General features: G+C 41.3%; 1 protein-coding gene across 1 annotated transcript; it reads right to left on the reverse strand.

Annotated features, from left to right (window-relative positions):
* Nucleotides 1-574: 574 nt before the first annotated feature.
* On the reverse strand, nucleotides 575-18272 carry LOC112231083 (stAR-related lipid transfer protein 7, mitochondrial). Its single transcript, XM_024397617.2, has 8 exons — nucleotides 17339-18272; nucleotides 10420-10589; nucleotides 8623-8672; nucleotides 5750-5860; nucleotides 5353-5435; nucleotides 3702-3801; nucleotides 3507-3591; nucleotides 575-2987 (listed from the first exon to the last, which is right to left on the reverse strand). The coding sequence occupies exons 1-8, from the start codon at nucleotides 17791-17793 to the stop codon at nucleotides 2821-2823; spliced, it is 1221 nt and encodes a 406-aa protein (XP_024253385.1). The 5' UTR covers nucleotides 17794-18272; the 3' UTR covers nucleotides 575-2820.
* Between the last annotated feature and the right edge of the window lie 1844 nt (nucleotides 18273-20116).

The raw sequence follows: 20116 nt of genomic DNA on the forward strand, positions 1-20116 counted from the left end.
ATTTAAATGACACAAAATTATACTGAAGTGAGACTTTGTCCTTGGGTTTCTTGGCTATTTACATTATTTTGTTCACAAGCTGGGTCAATCTCACAGGCACAAACATGACCTGAGTCGCATTACCACGGTTACCTTAAAAAGTGGCAGGTGAACATTGGGTCTCTTTTGTTCTATTTTGGTAATGAAATTAACAATATACCACATTACTACTAGTAATGTTTTTGCCTTTAAAGAATCTGAGTGACTAGTGGATCAAACAGTACATTTTATGTCCTGCTTCATAACCCATCAGTTGTTTTTCAGGGGTGTTGAAGCCATTGTACAATAACAAAATAACACATCCAGGAAGGAGCAGCTTGGTATTGAAAGAGTAAAAACCACACAACTTACAGGAATGACTCCTGGGTCAAATTCCTGTTATGCAGGCCCAAAACAGGATGCTCAGGTGGTATTTGATAAAGACATTGGCACTACACTTGCTAAAGCAGGTGAACTAGATAATGACCCGTTATAAACTATTTTAAAATACTTTTTCACTAGTTATTGTGTAACCAAAGATTAAGGCAACATACAGTATACTTCAAATTGGTTTATTGAATCATATTAGTTGCTCAATTTCAACATGGAATCATACAATGACAACTAAATTCTTGCCAGGTTCCATATATTTTCCCAATTCTTTTCAATCAATATATTTGACACAATTTCTAAAGGAATCAACTTCTGGAAATCATATCCGAGGTGGTAAACTGCATGTTGAAAAAAATATATAAACAGTATATTGAACACACAATTGTAGTCTAGAAAGGGATAGCACACCAAAGCGTTACAATCGCCAGATTTACATTCTCAAACATTGCATACAGTAGTTCAATATAGAAACCAAAGTTTTATGCTCTGCATACACATAGCTCTGACCATCACTAAACAAACGCTCAACTAGATAGTTGCTGGTTGAAAATACAATCTACACGGGGCCTTCTAATCAGGTTTGCATGAGCGGGAGTGTCAGCTTTCCTTAGTGAGATCACCATGCGGTAAATTGGTTAGGAACTCTTGTTATGCATGTGTCTGCCAATAGCAGCTAGACCACTCCCAGATAGTCCTAGCTAAATTGAGTTTTTTTTGTTGCCCATTTTAAAATAATCTATTATAGTAAGGTACAGTTGTTACCCAGAAATGATTTGAGATGTGGGACCCAAGGAATTACAAAAGTGCCCCTTGGCATTTGAATGCATTTGAATGTATTGAACTATGGTATCTTTTCAATGCAACTTCAATGAATTTTTACATTTCTATCTCAGTATTTGTGACCTACCAACAATCCGTTTTCGTGGAACTGTAGTCATGCATGTATACTGGTACCATAAATGAATGAAACTTTGCCTGGAAAATTCTCTGTTTATACCAATATCCGTAACAGGGGAAAAAACTGACATACAGAAAAAAGGTGCTCCTTCAATTGTACCAGATTGTCAGTCTGAGCAGAGAATTCACACATGCCCCTTACTCCAGTGAGTCAAACAGTTAATAAGATTAGGTCTAAGTAGTTTGCAGAACCATTTACACATCAAGACTGGGGAAAAAAAAGTATAAAATGCAATAAAGATTACACATACACGCATGATTTTACTAAACCCTTGCCTTCCAAAGCTCATCAGTAATAGAACAATTGATGCACTACTTTCACTGTTAAGGTACAGTAAGAGTTTAGCAAACAAACATATTCCTCTGTAGCGCAATCTAGCGAGCAGTCGGTTTTAATCATGTCTGTTCCATAACTTTGAACTTAGTTCTCAGTAAGAAACAGTATTTCAGTCATATCCATTCAATTGAAATACAGATAGTTTGGTGGCACAAGAAAACACACGCTTTTTTTAAATTACATATCGCTTTTTTGATAGGGGCATTTTAACATGGACGGGAACTGCAATGCAAGTGAAATAAAAAAACATCAAGCATTTGCACCATAGTTACTGAGGACTTTTGCAGTTACCATAAGACACCTTGTGGACAGGAAGACACTGGTAATCTTCAGAAGGCTGTTAGAAGTGTCGTGACCTGGCAGTTTAAAACACAGACAAGGCGTGACAGACAAAAAAAGGTTAGAACCTCAGTTCTGCAGAGAGCAAAACATCAATCCCAAAATGTGAAAGACCACAAGAGCCCTTAAATCCACTTGTCTGTGGAAGTCAATATGCCAGGGCATTCAGCTCCAAAGTGTGTTCCTCATGTTCCTGATATCACAGCGGGTTTAATTATTGATGTTCTTCTTTCTCTGTTGTATGAAATAACTATAGGTATGTATTTATGTAGCGAAACCTTTACAGTGAGATATTTAAGTGCTGATGTGACCAGATAAGGGATCCAAACAAAGTGGCTGGAAGAAACTAGTAGACATGGTGGATGGAGGGAGAAAATGCTTTGGCAACATCTCTATAGGGGTAGTATTTTTTTTAGCTATCTCACTAGTTGGTGAAGCAGATAGTTAGCAAAATGAGGCATGAGGATGTTGGCTGTCTAGTACAAGTGTAGCAAAGGCAGGAAGTCCCAGTGAATATCCTCCTTGCAGCAAAAGCGGAGTCCTTTCTCCGAAGGGCTCAACTGCTTATTGGTACAGTCCATGCTGTTCATTACAAGTCTGTTATCAATAACCAGTCTGTGGAACAAGTACTGAATATCTTCAACAAAAGTATATTCCAGTTTCATTATATCCCATCCACCCTTGTGTCCAAAAGCTTGTGAGTTTGGAGGGTTGTTGTACGTGAGCAGGTGCAGGTTAAATCAAACTCCCCACCACTGCTAAAAAGACATGGTCCCTTAAGCGTAGATTTGCCCAGGGCGAGTGTTGTCCCCAATGCGGTCCTGGCTGGGCTGGTGCTTGGTGTCATTGGACTTTATGACACTGGCATAGTCGTAGATCCCTACCTCCAGGTTCTTAGCCCTAAGGGCTGCAGTATGTAGTTTCTCCAGAAAGTCAGGCATACCTATGAGGGAGGAGGGCTACAGTTGATAACCAGGACTGAGGATAACATACAACCACATGGAAAACCACCATCATCTGATAAGAGACTGTAGACCATAATGACCTATTTATATATATTTTTTAAGAAAAAAGGGTTTGATTGAATAGGCCCCAAGGTGACTTTCCATCCAGATAAAAGTAAATCAGACCAAGAAACAAAGCACTGAGCTACAATACCAGCAGATTCAGCTTGTTGGGCATGTTGAATCCGCCAATTACTGTACCCCAGCTACCTCAAGCTAAAAATAAAATGATCCCTGGCCCATTGAGTTAGGTCTCAATAATTGTGCATAGTCAGTGTCTACATTTGATGGAAAGATCAGGATTTGACTTACTTTTGTGCCCTACTGCCCTTCAGTGAAGCAATTCTATGTCTATTCAGATAAATACTTTTTTTTATTGTTGATATTCCAACAATGACTACATCCAGTTTACACCTGGGGATAATCATTAAGCTCCATGAAAAGAAAAGAGAGCTCACCACTAGACACCATCCAGCTCACACAGTAGCGGGGAAAGGCGGTCTGAGGGTCGTCGCTGTAGGTCAGAAGGTAGTCAAAGCCATTCTGTGGGACAGGATGACATAAGGTCAGATACTGTAATTCAACATGCACACACATAACTAAATATTGCCCAATTATGACATTATCTATGTTTTATGATAAACTCTTTTCACCTCATCAAAGGTCTTGTGAGGTCGGATGACCATCTTGGACTGGTATAAGTGTACTCTGACGTAGTCCTGAGTTTCCGGGACTCCAGGATGTTGAACCGCTCTAAAATGGCACAAAAAAAGGACGGGAGATAAATAAATAGTATTCCAAGCATAAAAAAATCGAATTTATACAAAAAGTAGCGCTGGGCAATATGGCCAAAATATATCATGGTATTTTTCAAATTTGACAGTATTTTGTTTTTGAAAAATTAAAAGTTCTACATTTGCTTTAGGAGTAGTGTGTGACCCTATGGTGGCAACATACCATCAAAGTGAGTTCAATGGGTCTTTCTCCATTCTGATTGTTTTATACTGTTCAGTTCAAACCAAAATAACAACAGGTACCGGCCTTAATGTGAAATGCTTACTTACAAGCCCTTAACCTGTTGAGTGTAGGGGGCAGTATTTTGATGTTTAAATGAAAAAACGTACCCAAATGAAACTGCCTATTTCTCAGGCCCAGAATCTAGAATATGCATATAATTGTCAGATTAGGATAGAAAACACTAAAATTTCAAAAACGGTCAAAATATTGTCTGTGAATATAACAGAACTGATATTGCAGGTGAAACCTGAGGAAAATCCAACCTGGAAGTGCTGTTTTTCCTGAAAGCTCTCTGTTCCATAGCCTGCCTTTGCTCCATTTAAAGGGATATCAACCAGATTCCTTTTCCTATGACTTCCCCATGGTGAACAGTCTTTATATGGTATAAAGGGATAGTTCAGGATTTTGTCAATGAAGCCCTTTATATTCTTCCCCAGACTCCGATTAACTCGTGGATACCATTTTTATGTCTCTGCGTGCAGTTCAAATGAAGTTACTAATGTTTGTGCAATTGCTAACTAGCATTAGCACAATGAATGGAAGTCTATAGTAACTGCTAGTAGATGCCACAGACTGTCACTGCGCTAACGCTAGTTAGCATTGGCTCACAAACTACCTCACTACCTTCATACTGGATGCAAAGATAAAAATGAGTTAAATCGGACTCTGGGGAAAATGGCTTCATTGCCAAAATCCTGAACTATACCTTTAACTAGCTCGCTACTTCTGTGCAAATGTTTTTTTCTTGTTATCTAAAGAAACGCTTGGGGATGTGTTTGTGGTTGAAATTTCTGTACGTTTTCCAAGCTAACCAAATGAGAAAATGTAGAATGCCATCGCTGAATGCCTCTAGATTCTACTCAATTTCACACAGATTTTAAAATCAGAACAGAACTTCCATTCCATTTAGCGACTGTTTTTGTTATAGTTCTCAGGTCAAAAGATTTAAGCAAATTATCCCCATTCGCTAGTAGGTAGTAGCTTGACTAGTTCATTTTGAAGAACAGATGAGAAGAAGCCTAGGCTAAATTTAATAGCGAGCTGAATGCTATTTTACATTAACCTGGCTGATGTTACTGGAGTTTTCCTCCCTTATAATCAAAATATATTATACCTACAACCCAATATGGTTTAAAATGGAAACATCTTTAATTAGGGTCATATTTGAACAATCACAAATGTGATTAATCTTAGTTACCAACAGAAAACCATACGATTAACTTAAATATTTGTATCGCTTTTGACAGCCTTCATTTCAATATAACTACTTGACATGAAGTCACTCACCTGGAGATCAGGACCATCAGATTATTCTCCACATCAACATCATAGCGACGCACATAAACATAGTCTCGTGAGTACATGGGATACTGTGGGAAGATAATACAACAAATCAAAAATCAAAAATGTAGGATAACTTATTGTTGTCATCTGTGGACTATGACACAGCCCTTATTTCAGGGAAAAATTGTTTTCTTCCATAAAATACAACACTGTATGCTTGCATATCTGCAATAATCAAATCGAGAACACATGAACAAGGCAAAAACATGCAGAACTCAGTCTAGAAATGTTACAATATAACAGAGAAACTACTGAGGAAATGAAAGCATATCGCAAGTGCATGACTTTGATAAGCACGAGTTCTGCATTTCTAGTGTGTGAGTTGGCAAGGGGAACTTACAGGGAAATGCGTGGCCCAGTGTACAACCTCTGAGCCTGTGTTGACGTCCCTGTCCACCACCTCCAGCTTAAGAACTAGAGCGTCCCACTTTTTCCTGTACTCAGTGTCCAACTGTGGCAAAGGGCAGTGCGTGAGACGAGAGGAACAGAGGCTTAAATTTAGCACACACATACAACACGTAGAGCTACATATCTCCACACAAACCTTACACTCCAACAAGGGCATTTGGGTAGACAGACACACATGGCAATAAGCACACAGACACACAAAGGGAGTGTTTGAACATGCAGGACTTCAGGTGCTGAATGTACACACAAGCCACTTGCACATTTTCTACTGAATAATCTCTTAACAGGTTCATTAGCTAGGTTTCCATCCAATTGGCGACAGACTTTCATGTGAATATTCTAAAATCTGCATAACAATATCAACTTTTTCCCACAGAGATGCTTTTCCGTTAAATTGACTTGTTGGGGATAAAACGCTGTGTGTGACATAGCGCACATAAATACCTTTTTCACTTTTCCATTCACATTTCCATGAATAATACAAATTAAATTAGTTTCCATTGCCTTTAACACTGATGGTTTGCTCACACATTTTTTTTGCATTATATAGAGAGTTCGCCCACTCTGTTATTGGCATATGCACTCTAGCCAACAGCTCGCAGATACAGTGAGATTATTATGGACAAAAGAGCGATATTATTTCTATTTGTCAAATGGCAGCCAAGCATCAATGATCCTGTCACCAGAATAAGACCATTCATATTTATTGGAAAGAAGCATCAAGCTCATAACCTTGAACTTTCACCACCCTGTGAAGTTCATACAGTGACTTGCGAAAGTATTCGGCCCCCTTGAACTTTGCGACCTTTTGCCACATTTCAGGCTTCAAACATAAAGATATAAAACTGTATTTTTTTGTGAAGAATCAACAACAAGTGGGACACAATCAAGAAGTGGAACGACATTTATTGGATATTTCAAACTTTTTTAACAAATCAAAAACTGAAAAATTGGGCGTGCAAAATTATTCAGCCCCCTTAAGTTAATACTTTGTAGCGCCACCTTTTGCTGCGATTACAGCTGTAAGTCGCTTGGGGTAAGTCTCTTATCAGTTTTGCACATCGAGAGACTGAAATTTTTTCCCATTCCTCCTTGCAAAACAGCTCGAGCTCAGTGAGGTTGGTTGGAGAGCATTTGTGAACAGCAGTTTTCAGTTCTTTCCACAGATTCTCGATTGGATTCAGGTCTGGACTTTGACTTGGCCATTCTAACACCTGGATATGTTTATTTTTGAACCATTCCATTGTAGATTTTGCTTTATGTTTTGGATCATTGTCTTGTTGGAAGACAAATCTCCGTCCCAGTCTCAGGTCTTTTGCAGACTCCATCAGGTTTTCTTCCAGAATGGTCCTGTATTTGGCTCCATCCATCTTCCCATCAATTTTAACCATCTTCCCTGTCCCTGCTGAAGAAAAGCAGGCCCAAACATTGATGCTGCCACCACCATGTTTGACAGTGGGGATGGGGTGTTCAGGGTGATGAGCTGTGTTGCTTTTACGCCAAACATAACGTTTTGCATTGTTGCCAAAAAGTTCAATTTTGGTTTCATCTGACCAGAGCACCTTCTTCCACATGTTTGGTGTGTCTCCCAGGTGGCTTGTGGCAAACTTTAAACTACACTTTTTATGGATATCTTTAAGAAATGGCTTTCTTCTTGCCACTCTTCCATAAAGGCCAGATTTGTGCAATATACGACTGATTGTTGTCCTATGGACAGAGTCTCCCACCTCAGCTGTAGATCTCTGCAGTTCATCCAGAGTGATCATTGGCCTCTTGGCTGCATCTCTGATCAGTCTTCTCCTTGTATGAGCTGAAAGTTTAGAGGGACGGCCAGGTCTTGGTAGATTTGCAGTGGTCTGAAACTCCTTCCATTTCAATATTATCGCTTGCACAGTGCTCCTTGGGATGTTTAAAGCTCGGGAAATCTTTTTGTATCCAAATCCGGCTTTAAACTTCTTCACAACAGTATCTCGGACCTGCCTGGTGTGTTCCTTGTTCTTCATGATGCTCTAAGCGCTTTTAACGGACCTCTGAGACTATCACAGTGCTGGTGCATTTATACGGAGACTTGATTACACACAGGTGGATTGTATTTATCATCATTAGTCATTTAGGTCAACATTGGATCATTCAGAGATCCTCACTGAACTTCTGGAGAGAGTTTGCTGCACTGAAAGTAAAGGGGCTGAATAATTTTGCACGCCCAATTTTTCAGTTTTTGATTTGTTACATTTTTTTGAAATATCCAATAAATGTCATTCCACTTCATGATTGTGTCCCACTTGTTGTTGATTCTTCACAAAAAAATACCGTTTTATATCTTTATATTTGAAGCCTGAAATGTGGCAAAAGGTCGCAAAGTTCAAGGGGGCCGAATACTTTCGCAAGGCACTGTAACGTATTTAATCTGTACCCTACTAAACCACATTCTTTCCTGATAAGTTGTAATGAGAGGACCACAATACATGTCACCAAGTTCACTTCGATATGATGGCTATTATATCAATATTGGCGCATAAAAGCATTTCTCGCATAATATGTATTTTACCGACATCAAAAGTATCCCACCTTGTCTAGCGTACTTTGTATTGTCGACATTTGGAAAGTTTACCGACAAATGTTCTGTTTTCATCAGGCGCGTCATTACATTTTTTAAATACGACGTATACTACACTCGCATAAAAAGTTGCGATGGAAACTTGGTTAGTGAAGGTACAAGTTCTCTTGCACACATTTTTTAAACATTAAAAATTAAACTATTATACCAAGTCAAGACAGTTTGCATAAAATAAACCTGCTTAGTACCTGAACATTGAAGAACTGTCTGGGGGTGACATCGTTGTAAGAACCCAAAACTGTGAAAAGATTAGAGGGAAAAGGGTGTTAATAATGACACTCATGTACATCAATAAGGTTGATGAAATTATGACATGCCAGATAGAAAAGGTACCGGGCATTCGGAAAGTATTCAGACCCCTTGACTTCACATTTTGTTAAGTTAAAGCCTTATTCTAAAATGTATTATATCTACACACAATAGCCCATAATGACAAAGCAAAAAGAAGTTTAGAATTTTTTGCGAACATATATATATATATATATAAAAAAAATATCTTATTTACCCAAGTTTTCAGACCCTTTACACAGTACTTTGTTGAAACACCGTTGGCAGCGATTACAGCCTCGAGTCTTGTCATGTTGGAAGGTGAACCTTCGTCTTGAGTGCTCTGGAGCAGGTTATCATCAAGGATCTCTGTACTTTGCCTCGATCCTGACTAGTCTCCCAGTCCCTGCCGCTGAAAGACATCCCCACAACATGATGCTGCCACCACCATGCTTCACTGTAGGGATGGTGCCAGGTTCCCGCCAGACGTGACGCTTGGCATTAAGGACAAAGAGTTCATTCTTGGTTTCATCAGACCAGTGAACCTTGATTCTCATGGTCTAAGAGTTTCTAGGTGCCTTTTGACAAACTCCAAGCGGGCTGTCGTGTCTTTTACTGAGGAGTGGCTTCCTTCTGCCCACTCTACCATAAAGGCCTGATTGGTGGAGTGCTGCAGAGATGTTGTCCTTCTGGAAGGTATCCCATCTCCACAGAGGAACTCTGGCGCTTTGACAGAGTGACCTTTGGGTTCTTGGTCACCTCCCTGACCAAGGCCCTTCTCCCCTGTGTAAGGACTGACGCCAGAGATCAGAAGCAGGTACGGGGAGTCAACATTTAATAAGGAACAGATATGAAACAAGACAGGCACAGCGTCAGCACACAGGCAAAACAACGACATTCTTCAATCACTGCAGCAGCAGGGAACAGAGATGGGGAACTGACAAATATAGGGGAAGTAATAATCAGATGATTGAGTCCAGGTGATTCCAATAACACGCTGATGCGCAAGATGGGGAAAGGCAGGAGTACCGATGGTGGCAGGAGTGTGTAATGCTGGGGAGCCTGGCGGCTTCGAGCACCAGAGAGGGGGAGCAGGCGTGACACCCTGATTGCTCAGTTTGGCTGGGTGGCCAGCTTTATGAAGAGTCTTGGCGGGAACAAACTTCTTCCATTTAAGAATGGGGGCCACCAGACCTTCAATGTTGCAGATACTTTCTGGTACCCTTCTCCAAATTTGTGCCTCGACACAATCCTGTCTCGGAGCTCTACGGACAATTCCTTCAACCTCATGGCTTGGTTTTTGCTCTGACATGTACTGTCAACTGTGGGACCTTATATTGACAGGTGTGTGCCTTTCCAAATCATGTCCAATCAATGGAAACAGGATGCCCCAGAGCTCAATTTGGAGTCTCATAGCAAAGGGTCTGAATACTTTTGTAAAGTTTTTTATTTATTAGCAAAAATTTCTAAAAACCTGTCATTATGTTGTATTGTGTGTAGATTGGATTAAATAAACATTTCCTAATTTTAGAAACAAAATGTGTAAAAAGTGAAGGGGTCTGAATACTCATTCTAAGTGTCAACAATCAATGACATTTATTTATAAAGCCCTTCTTACATCAGCTGATGTCACTACAGAAACCCAGCTTAAAACCCCAAACAGCAAGCAATGCAGGTGTAGAAGCACAACAAAGCTATAAGTGACAATGCAGGCTGACCTCTGTATTCCCACAAGTGGCTTCCCTCGATGGGCCGCCTCCACACTTTGAAGTTATTCTTCTCCATGACAACCTCCCAGCCGGTCTCCATCTGCCCTGCAGCCTTCTCCTTTTCTGAAGATGCACTCAGATTCTTCACCTTCTCCAAAGCTTGGAGCTCTAGTCCACATCTGGGGAAGTGTGCAGTGATAGAGATCTTAACACGGTAATATCACAGTACCAAAATGTCATGATACCAACATTTTGGAATACCGTAGCACCATTTCATATGATAGACTTTTTCCAGCCCTAGCGATCTAAAAAAAAACTGCTACAAAATGTTTATAAATTCAGTTGAATTGAAGCAACAGCCACTAGTCTCTGGTATGCACAGGTCCAATCATATTCACTTCCATGCTCACATCACGTGTAGCAGCTGTAATCAGCCAGCATAACCCTCTACCAGCCCTCCCTCACATGCTTCTCTCCTTCTGCTCTTCATGCGCATCCTCAGTCAGTTAAAACAAAATATATACATTTAGCAGTGATGGAGAGCAGGGATGCAGACCCTGATGACAAAGAGAGCAATGTTGATACATTGTATCATTTCAAATAGCCTGTTTTAACCAAGAGCACAGACCTGTCTGAGTTTGAAGTTCACTGTCATGCAGCCTCAGTGTCAGAGGGGTAAAATGGAGCACTGCTTGGCGACAGGCCTGCTTGCAGCTTCACAGCAAAGAAAATGGCTTGTCTCGAGCCTATATGGTTTTTAAAAATGTGACCCATATTACTGGAGATACCTATTTTAAAATGGGATTCGTGCACATTTGATATAATTTTAAAAACATTTTTATTTTACCTTTATTTAACCAGGCAAGTCAGTTAAGAATAAATTCTTATTTTCAATGACGGCCTAGGAACAGTGGGTTAACTGCCTGTTCAGGGGCAGAACGACAGATTTGTACTTTGTCAGCTCGGGGGTTACTAGTCCAACACTCTAACCACTAGGCTACCCTGCCGCCCCATGTCGCAGGCTGTTGTACTAATCCCGGGTTCGCTAATTATTGGTTTGATAAGACAGTTCGGTCATGTTACCTAGCTAGCTAACAACCTGGTAACTTAACAGTAGGTTTAGGCAAATGTAATTGGAACAGGAAGAAAGGAAAAGGGTATGCTACTCAAAAAGGTAGGAATCATACGCCTAATGTAAGCCTAAACTACAGTTGAAGTCAGAAGTTTACATGCTTAGGTTGGAGTCATTAAAACACATTTTTAAACCACTCCACAAATTTCTTGTTAACAAACTATAGTTTTGGCAAGTCGGTTAGGACATCTACGTTGTGCATGACAAGTAACTTTTCCAACAATTGTTTAAATCTAAAAGGCCTTAGATCATGACAACAAGATTCTCTGGTCTGATGAAACCAAGATTGAACTATTTGTCCTGAATGCCAAGCATTACGTCTGGAGGCAACAGGCACCATCCCTATGGTGAAGCATGGTGGTGGCAGCATCATGCTGTGGGGATGTCTTTCAGCGGTAGGGACTGGGAGACTAGTCAGGATCAAGGGAAAGATCAACGGAGTAAAGTAGAAAGATCCTTGATGAAAACCTGCTCCAGAGCGCTCAGGACTTCAGACTGGGGCAAAGGGTCACATTCCAACAGGACAACGACCCTAAGCACACAGCCAAGACAACACAGGAGCGACTTCGGGACAAGTCTCAATGTCCTTGAGTGGTCCAGCCAGAGCCCGGACTTGAACCCGATCGAACATCTCTGTAGACCTGAAAATAGCTGTGCAGCGACACTCCCCATCCAACCTGACAGAGCCCGAGGGGATCTGCAGAGGGGAATGGGAGAAACTCCCCAAATACAGGTGTGCCAAGTCTGTAGCATCATATTCAAGAATACTCAAGGCTGTAATCGCTGCCAAAGGCACTTCAACAAAGTACTGAGTAAAGGGTCTGAATTCTTAGATGAATGTGATATTTTAGTTTATCTTTCATAAATGTGCAAGTCCCAGACCCGTTTTTGCTGGACCCCCGATGCTGACAGGGCATTCATGGCGCTCAAGGAACGTTTCACCTCTGGACCCATCCTCGTTCATCCTGATCCAACTCTTCCCTTTGTGATGGAGGTGGACACCTCGGACACCAGAGTGGTCCTTTCACAGCGGAACGAGGACAACAAGAAAACTGCACCCATGTGCCTTTCAAGGGTTTTTCTTAATTTTTACTATTTTCTATATTGTAGAATAATAGTGAAGACATCAAAACAAGAAATAACACAAATGGAATCATTTAGTAACCAAAAGTGTTAAAAATATATATTTATATTTCCTCATGAGTGTGCAAGCTGTCATCAAGGCAAAGGGTGGCTACTTTCAAGAAGCTCAAATATAAAATATATTTTGATTAGTTTAACACTTTTTTGGTTACTACATGATTCCATATGTGTTATTTCATAGTTTTGATGTCTTCACTAGTATACTACAATGTAGAAAATAGTAAAAAAAGAATAACCTGGAATGAGTAGGTGTGTACAAACTTTTGACTGGTACCGTATGCATGCATGCGTCTATATCTCACTCTAGAACAAGATTATCTATTTTGGATGCAATTTCAATGGCGTTGATGGAGCGATAGGAAGATTGCGAGAGAGTGCTTGCGCGTGCACTTATTTAAAGCAAGGATATTCTTATAGGCTGTTTTATTTAAAAAAAATACTTTACAATTTTTAAAAAAACAAGGTGACCTCCGAAAGCCAGATGGAGATGTGTAAATTAGAAGCGCATTCAGTCTTTATATTACTGTAATATAGGCTATGCTGCAGCAAATGTAGGCCTACCAGTCACAATAAAAAAAAGTTAACATGAGATAGGTCTACATGCAATGTGAACTGAGCTCCATACTGGGATGGGCGGTCTGTGCCCACCCTTCATCATGCAGAGGCCGTAGAGAAGCCAGAATTATATTATTGCATAAAATTTAACAGTTCCATTTCATACCATAATGTTCATATAAATAATGAATTAAAATTATTTATCTGTGGAACAGGGAGTGGTTTGGGGCAGTAAATCTCAGTAACCAGGTTCCCACACTTCAACCTTAGTATAAACTTAGAAAATACATTTATTGAAAACTTTTCAAAACTTTTTATTAATAAGTTTAACGGTACTGAAAAACCATCCTGTGGCTATTTCCAAATTCCCCGATATACAGCATAAGGCATACTGCCCAAGCCTAGCTGGTAGGCTTGATCACCAATAATGAGAAATCCTATAGGGAGGTCAGAGGCCTGGCAGTGTGGTGCAAAGACAAAAACCTCTCCCTCAATGTCAAAAAAGACAAAAGATTGTGGCGAATAGGAGGGCCGAACATGCCCCCCATTCACATCGACGGGGCTGTAGTGGAGCGGGTCAAGAGCTTAAGGTTTCTCGGTGTCCGCATCAATAAGGATCTATCATGTTCCAAAACACACCAACACAGTCGTGAAGAGGACACGACAACACCACTACTCCCTCAGCAGGCTAAAAAGATTTGACATGGACCCTCAGATCCTCAAAAGGTCCATCAGCTGCACCACTGTGAGCAGCTTGACTGGCTGCATCCCAGATTGGTATTGCAATTGCTTAGTATTCGACCGACAGGCGCTACAGAGGGTAATGCATACAGACTAGTAAATCACAGCGTCAAGCTCCCTGACATCCAGGATGTCTATACCAGGCGGTGACAGAGGAAGGCCCTAAAATGTGTCAAACACTCCAGCCACCCAAGTCATAAGCTGTGTTCGAATACTCATACTAAACCGCACTAACCTTACTATTTCTGACGTGAATTTAGTATGCTTATTGGTCATAGTTAGTATGCCAAAAGTTCCCAGATGTTGTACTAAATTAGCCAAAATACAAAGTATACAAGCAGTGGACAATATTTCCTTGCTTTTAGGGCAAGTAATGCAATTCAGAAAATGGGCGTGGCTTCACAACGTTTTCAGATTTTAAGAAAATAGTGGAAAATATGCAGCCGAAGTCCGACGAGAGCGTATACAAACTCATTGCTTTATGACAAATGTTAAGGAAATGTTGAGCAATGTATAGTCGTTGTGCGTCCACAATGGACATTGTTAATTCTGGCTATCTACTCCGATTTCAGAGAGAGCCAGAGCGCAGAATACCTGATGAATTTACAAACGCTAAAAACCCCATTGAATATATGGCCGGTGTCAGGAAACGTCTGCAAAAAAAGTGGAATTAAATTGTTGCCAGCAGCACAGTTACAATCACAAATGCTCTGGATAACATGAAAACAGCCTAACCAGCTCTGCTAGGGCAATTAAAATGGTCAGATTGAGGCCTTCTCTCATTTGTGTCAGGAATTAGCTAGCAAGCTAGCCGACTAAGCTGTTAGCTTGGGTGCTTGACTGCAGAACGCTCGGCTCAACTCGACTCCTCGGCCAGAGCGTAACACTCTGAATTTATGAACTGAAAATCTGACAAACAACGGTCTGCAATTACGGACGCCTAGAGCGCACCCTGGCACTCTAGATTGAATTTACGAACACACCCCAAATCGTAAAATGTCTAGCTAGTAATTTGTTACGCTAACAAGCTAGCAAGAAGTTGCATAGCAACAGCATCAACTTCCGGTAGACAGCCGAAGCGCTAGTATGCTCAACTGAAAGGATACCATTTGTTTACAGTATACTAAAATTAACTAATAGTATGTGGTATATACTCATTAACAACACAGCTATAGACCGTTATCTCTGCTACCGCATGTTAAGTGGTGCCCAAGCACCAAGTCTGGGACCAAAAGGCTCCTGAACAGCTTCTACCCCCAAACCATAAAACTAACTGTCAGTAATCAAATGGCTAACCTGACTATTTGAATTGACCCCCTTTCTTATTTGCACTGACGGAATCTAAAACAAAAATCCAGAAAATCACATTGTATGATTTTTAAGCAATTAATTTGCATTTTATTGCATGACATAAGTATTTGATACATCAGAAAAGCAGAACTTAATATTTTGGTACAGAAAACTTTGTTTGCAATTATAGAGATCATACGCTTCCTGTAGTTCTTGACCAGGTTTGCACACACTGCAGCAGGGATTTTGGCCCACTCCTCTATACAGACCTTCTCCAGATCCTTCTGGTTTCGGGGCTGTCACTAGGCAATACGGACTTTCAGCTCCCTCCAAAGATGTTCTATTGGGTTCAGGTCTGGAGACTGGCTAGGCCACTCCAGGACCTTGAGATGCTTCTTACGGAGCCACTCCTTAGTTGCCCTGGCTGTGTGTTTCGGGTCATTGTCATGCTGGAAGACCCAGCCACGACCCATCTTCAATGCTCTTACTGAGGGAAGGAGGTTGTTGGCCAAGATCTCGCGATACACGGCCCCATCCATCCTCCCCTCAATACGGTGCAGTCGTCCTGTCCCTTTTGCAGAAAAGCATCCCCAAAGAATGATGTTTCCACCTCCATGCTTCACGGTTGGGATGGCGTTCTTGGGGTTGTACTCAACATTCTTCCTCCAAACACGGCGAGTGGAGTTTAGACCAAAAAAGCTCTATTTTTGTCTCATCAGACCACATGACCTTCTCCCATTCCTCCTCTGGATCATCCAGATGGTCATTGGCAAACTTCAGACAGGCCTGGACATGCGCTGGCTTGAGCAGGGGGACCTTGTATGCGCTGCAGAATTTTAATCCATGATGGCATAGTGTGTTACTAATGGTTTTCTTTGAGACTGTGGTCCCAGCTCTCTTCAGGTCATTGATCAGGTCCTGCCGTGTAGTTCTGGGCTGATCCCTCACCTTCCTCATGATCATTGATGCCCCACGAGGTGAGATCTTGCATGGAGCCCCAGACCGAGGGTGATTGACCGTCATCTTGAACTTCTTCCATTTTCTAATAATTGCACCAACAGTTGTTGCCTTCTCACCAAGCTGCTTGCCTATTGTTCTGTAGCCCATCCCAGCCTTGTGCATGTCTATAATTTAACCCTGATGTCCTTACACAGCTCCCTGGTCTTGGCCATTGTGGAGAGGTTGGAGTCTGTTTGATTGAGTGTGTGGACAGGTGTCTTTTATACAGGTAACGCATTCAAACAGGTGCAGTTAATACAGGTAATGAGTGGAGAACAGGAGAGCTTCTTCAAACCAGAAAAACTAACAGGTCTGTGAGAGCCGGAATTCTTACTGGTTGGTAGGTGATCAAATACTTATGTCATGCAATAAAATGCTAATTACTTACTTATAAATCATACAATGTGATTTTCTGGATTTTTGTTTTAGATTCCGTCTCTCACAGTTGAAGTGTTCCTACTCAGAAAGACACAGCTGTAATCGGTGCCAAAGGTGCTTATACAAAGTATTGACTCAGGGGTGTGAATACTTATGTAAATTAGATCTGTATTTAATATTCAACATGTTTTCACTTTGTCATTATGGAGTATTGTGTGTAGATGGGTGAGAAAACAATTGTATTTAATCCATTTTGAATTCCGGTTGTAACAAAATGTGGAATGAATCAAAAGGGTATGAATACTTTCAAGGTACTGTAAACTACATATGCTCACACATACACGCATATTGACGCCACTCACACGCTGCCCCTACGCTGCTTATTATACGTTGACAGTACAATATGGACACAATGTTCACATGATAAACTGGGTGGTTCGAGCCCTGAATGTTAGTTGCCAGACTGCCGCAGGGGTATGACAAAACATGTATTTTTACGTTGGTAACAAGTTTATAATAGCAATAAGGCACATCGGGGGTTTGTGGTATATCGCCAATATACCACGGCTAAGGTCTGTATCCAGGCACTCCGCGTTGCGTCGCCTTTAAGAGCTGCCCTTGCAGTGATATATTGTCCATATATCACACCCCCTTTGGCCTTATTGCTTAATTTTAAGTAACAGCATGTACCTGTGTAGTTCGTCATCTCGAACCTTCTCGTCCTCCCACATAAATACACCAGCCAGTGCAGCCATAAGCTTCCCCGTGGAGGCGTGCTTGCTCTGGAGTCGACGCCATATGCTTCCTACCAGAGTCCACCTGGTACGCTCCGAGTACAGGTTTGAGTAGAGCTCTCCAATCTGATGAGCGCGTCGAAGCCTCTGGCCGGTCACAAAGCTACAATGGTTGGCAAAAATTGACAGCAGGCCTTGCTTCTTCTTGTCAGATCTCGCTTTTTCATTCGTGCCCATCCCCGATCTCTGGAGCCATGACAACAACAGGCCAATGCGTCGTCCCATCCATGAGGTGGTTACGGATTTGCCCTTGCCAATTCCCTGTCCCAGTGCATTACTGCTTTGAAACCTAACAGCACATACACCGATTTCACATAACGCTATAGGCCGCCGTTGTATAGACTGAAACATGCTGCAGGTTGTGCAAGTTAAACAACTAGAAGTGGCCGCTAATTAAAGCAAGTGGTTGAATTGGAACACTCGTTACCAACAATGTCACGTTTTGACACTGTCAATATTGACGGCAAACTACGAATAATTTACATAACTATAAGAAGTAAACCACACTGCCAAATATGAGGCTTGTGCCAACGTTAGCTGGTTATACAGCTAGGTTGTTCCTTTACAGGCCTAACAAAGTATCAAGGTCCCATGCTCTTAGTAAACTTATGACGTTTGTCTAGCTAACGTAAACTGCACGAGCCAAGCACTATCTACCATGGAACCGATTACCTTTGCACAGCGGGCAGATTACGTACAGTTTTTTGAATAGTTGTATAAACCACTATTACTTTTAATTGTGCGCAATTCGGTTAAATTACTAGCTCACCAATTTCACGTTTTACTTGCACATCGCAGTCAGTCGACCTGATCCCTACCTTCCACACCCCTCGAGAGGACCCTCCTTTTTTGGATAACACAATTATTATTGGTCATTCGTCGTTGGGGTGCAATTTTCATTGGCAGTAGTTGGTGTCAATATTTTGATTAGCAACTAGCATGTTAAGTTGTGATCCTGACGTCATTCTGCCTTGAAGGACCACGATAAAGGTGAAAAGGAGTCTATGCAAATGCACAGTTGCATTAGCAAGGTAATCAGAAATAATGCTAAACGAAAAAAATAATACAGTTGAATCATTAAACAAATACGGTCAATGAAAGCGAAATGTAATATGGACAGCAATTATATTTGCAGTCAACGATAGATCAAATTGAAACGACAGCAATTGTCCGCCAGGTGGAGCAGTAGATTTCACGCTACTGCTCTTATGCAATGATGTACAGGGCTTTGTCCATACTGAAGATTCGCCTCTCCTCTCCTGACATTCAAAAGAGAATACGTATAGGTTTCCGTTAATTGTATACCTCAGTGCTAGGTTCTTATATCATACTTTCATACATAGTGAAAAGGGATGAACAGCTATCCTTGAGATTAAAGTAGCTAAACCACACTACAAAGGAAAGTAGCTGACTACTTTGAAACTACTTAGGTGGCTAAGCATAATAATTGTTCAGTTTTTAATAAAAGCACCAAATGTGGCACAGATAGATTTGTGTATAATGAAAAGATTTAGATGTAAACAGGATAGTTTACCCAGATTCCAAAAGGACATATTGGTTTCCTTACCCTGTAAGCAGTCTATGGAAAAGTATTGTAATGAAACAGGCAGTGAGCAGGCCTCGAACCCTCAACCTTCTAGCCCAAAGTCTAGCGCGCTATCGACTGTGCCCCAAACGCATGCTCGAGCAGCAGAGTCTATATCTGTGCTTATAAACCCAGGGTCGTTACATTACTCCCTCCTTTCAAAGAGCTTGTCCTCCTACTAGCTTGCGACTCAACGTCTTATCGGAACACGCTCACTGGCCAAGCACACGCACTGTAATGGACGCAAGGTCCGATCCCACTTCTGACACCAATGTAATGAAACGGGCAGGGAGTGTAGTAGGATGTCCCTTGGGGGTATCCGTACCTATGTAGGACATACGAGGGTTAGGTTAATAAACAGTCTGGAGCTAGAACCTCGTTGTCGCGCGTCCTTATTTTAGATCATACTACATGGTGTCAGAAGTGGTTTTAAAATTCACATAAACGTGAAGGAAGTACCAAGTAAATCATACATTCAGGCTGTTTCAAAGCAGGGAGGGCACAGTGTTGGAGATAAAACAGCGCATATCATTATTTTGCTAGCTAACGAGCAAGGACTAAGTTACTGCTAAGCAACATGTTGCAAGAGGAAGAAGCTGGCGGGATTTCAGGGTTTGCGACTCCGAGTTCAACGGGCTCTGGCGCTAACACGGACAGGACAGTGGCTAGTGTTGACGGATTTCGCATTAGTCCCCCGGAGAATTTTGTTTGTATGACATTCAAAATTGGCCGAAATGGATCAGGCGCTTTGAAAGGTACAGGGTAGCATCAGGCTTAAACGTGAAAAATGAGGCATTTCAAGTTAATACACTGTTCTACTCTATGGGTGATGAAGCCGAGGATATATGAAATGCTTCAACGTTGACCGAGGAAGAGAAACTTAACGACAGTGCCGTTAAAGACTGTTTTGAAATGCATTTTGTAGGGAGACACAACATTATTTTTGAGAGAGCTAGGTTTAATATGCGCAAACAGGAGCAGGGTGAAACCACCAACAGTTTTATCACAGCTGTTCACAAACTAGCAGAACATTGTCAGTTTGGTGCGCTCAGGGAAAAGCTGATCCGAGATTGGATTGTAGTCGGAATA

The sequence above is a fragment of the Oncorhynchus tshawytscha genome, linkage group LG33 (assembly GCF_018296145.1).
Source record: "Oncorhynchus tshawytscha isolate Ot180627B linkage group LG33, Otsh_v2.0, whole genome shotgun sequence".
NCBI lineage: Eukaryota > Metazoa > Chordata > Actinopteri > Salmoniformes > Salmonidae > Oncorhynchus > Oncorhynchus tshawytscha.

Coding starts and splice junctions, on each gene's coding strand:
- LOC112231083 (XM_024397617.2), bottom strand. CDS start 17,793: ATGTTTCAGTCTATACAACGGCGGCCTATAGCGTTATGTGAAATCGGT. Junction 3,802..5,352: donor CTGATGGTCCTGATCTCCAG/GTGAGTGACTTC, acceptor GTGCCATTTTAG/AGCGGTTCAACATCCTGGAG. Junction 3,592..3,701: donor CTCACAAGACCTTTGATGAG/GTGAAAAGAGTT, acceptor CCTGTCCCACAG/AATGGCTTTGACTACCTTCT.